This window comes from Budorcas taxicolor, chromosome 15 (assembly GCF_023091745.1).
Source record: "Budorcas taxicolor isolate Tak-1 chromosome 15, Takin1.1, whole genome shotgun sequence".
Lineage (NCBI taxonomy): Eukaryota > Metazoa > Chordata > Mammalia > Artiodactyla > Bovidae > Budorcas > Budorcas taxicolor.
The window spans coordinates 52472634-52473936 of NC_068924.1; the positions used below are offsets into that span (position 1 = coordinate 52472634).

At 49.2% G+C, this 1303-nt stretch overlaps 1 protein-coding gene across 1 annotated transcript; it reads right to left on the reverse strand.

Moving 5' to 3' along the window:
- On the reverse strand, window positions 1-972 carry LOC128059917 (olfactory receptor 2AT4). Its single transcript, XM_052652170.1, has one exon. It carries the CDS (start codon window positions 970-972, stop codon window positions 1-3), a length of 972 nt encoding a protein of 323 aa, XP_052508130.1.
- Between the last annotated feature and the right edge of the window lie 331 nt (window positions 973-1303).

A 1303-nucleotide genomic window follows, 5' to 3' on the forward strand; every position in this document is an offset into this window, starting at 1 on the left:
CTAAAGGTCAAGGGCTCCTATTCCAGCCTGAGTCTTAAGATGTGTGATTTTGGTAATGGCTGCCTTGACATCCTTGTTTCTTAGAGTGTAAATGAGGGGATTGAGGATTGGTGTGAGAATAGCATATGCTACGTTGCCCATGATGTGGAAGTCGAGGGGCAGGTCAGCCCTGTAGGCCACATAGGCTATGGCAATGGATGAGTAGTAGGTGCCAACCACCAAGAGGTGGGAGCTGCAGGTGGAGAAGGCTTTGGAGCGTCCTTCTTGGGAGTTGATGCGAAGCACTGAGGCCAGGATGTGGGCATAGGAGAGAAGCACCAGGAGAAGGGGCAGGAAGGACACCACCATGGCGATGCAGAAGCCCATGAGGGTCTGGGGGCTGGTGTCAGAGCAGGAGGCTTGAACTAGAGCCAGATGATCACAGAAGCAGTGGTAGATTCTAGCAATGTTGTCATATGCCATCTGGGAGGTCTTCACTACTGCTGGGATGGGCAGAAGGAGGGCAGTGAGCCAGGCACTGGATGCCAGGGCAGCATTGGTCTGCGGGGTCATGAGCGCAGGGTAATGCAATGGGCGGCAGATGGCCACATAGCGGTCATAGGCCATGACAACCAGGATGAAGGCTTCAGAGCAGGTAAAGCTTTGGAAGAGGTACATCTGCAATAAGCAGGAAGAAAAGCTGAGAAAATGGTCCCCAAACAGGAATAGGGACAGCATCTTGGGGACAGTGGTTGTGGTGAAGAGGATGTCCAGGGCTGAGAGGTTGATCAGGAAGAAGTACATGGGCTTGTGAAGGCTGGGCTCTATCACCACAGCCACCAGGATCAGGGCATTACCTGTGAGGATGAGAAGGTAGAAAAGGAGAAAAATAAAAAACACAGGGAGGAAGAGAGACTCTGGCAGAGAGGGGATGCCCACCAGGTAGAAGACTGGTGAGCCACCCACTGATCCATTACAGGTTGTGGCCTCCATAATGAGCCAGAGCTGGATTTCTGGGAGATGAGCAGCTGGAACATCCGCACACTGGAATATCTGGAAACAATAGAATCAAAGGATTATGGAATGGGAAATCTACAATATTTACACTCTAGTCAAAATATAAAGGTAATATCACAACCAGCTCTTGAGGACTGACTAGTAGGTTGTGGTGTTAACTCCTACCATATGAACCCAAAACTTCTACCTTCTTTCTTTTGCCAAACTAATTATTAATTAACTAATAACCTGCCAAATGAAAGACATGCTATGTTCAGCTGACACAGTGATGAAAATGGAGAAGGCAGGCAAAGTCCCTATCTTCTTG

Bases quoted from the DNA above. Each gene is read 5' to 3' on its own strand.
- LOC128059917 (XM_052652170.1), bottom strand. From the start codon at position 972: ATGGAGGCCACAACCTGTAATGGATCAGTGGGTGGCTCACCAGTCTTC.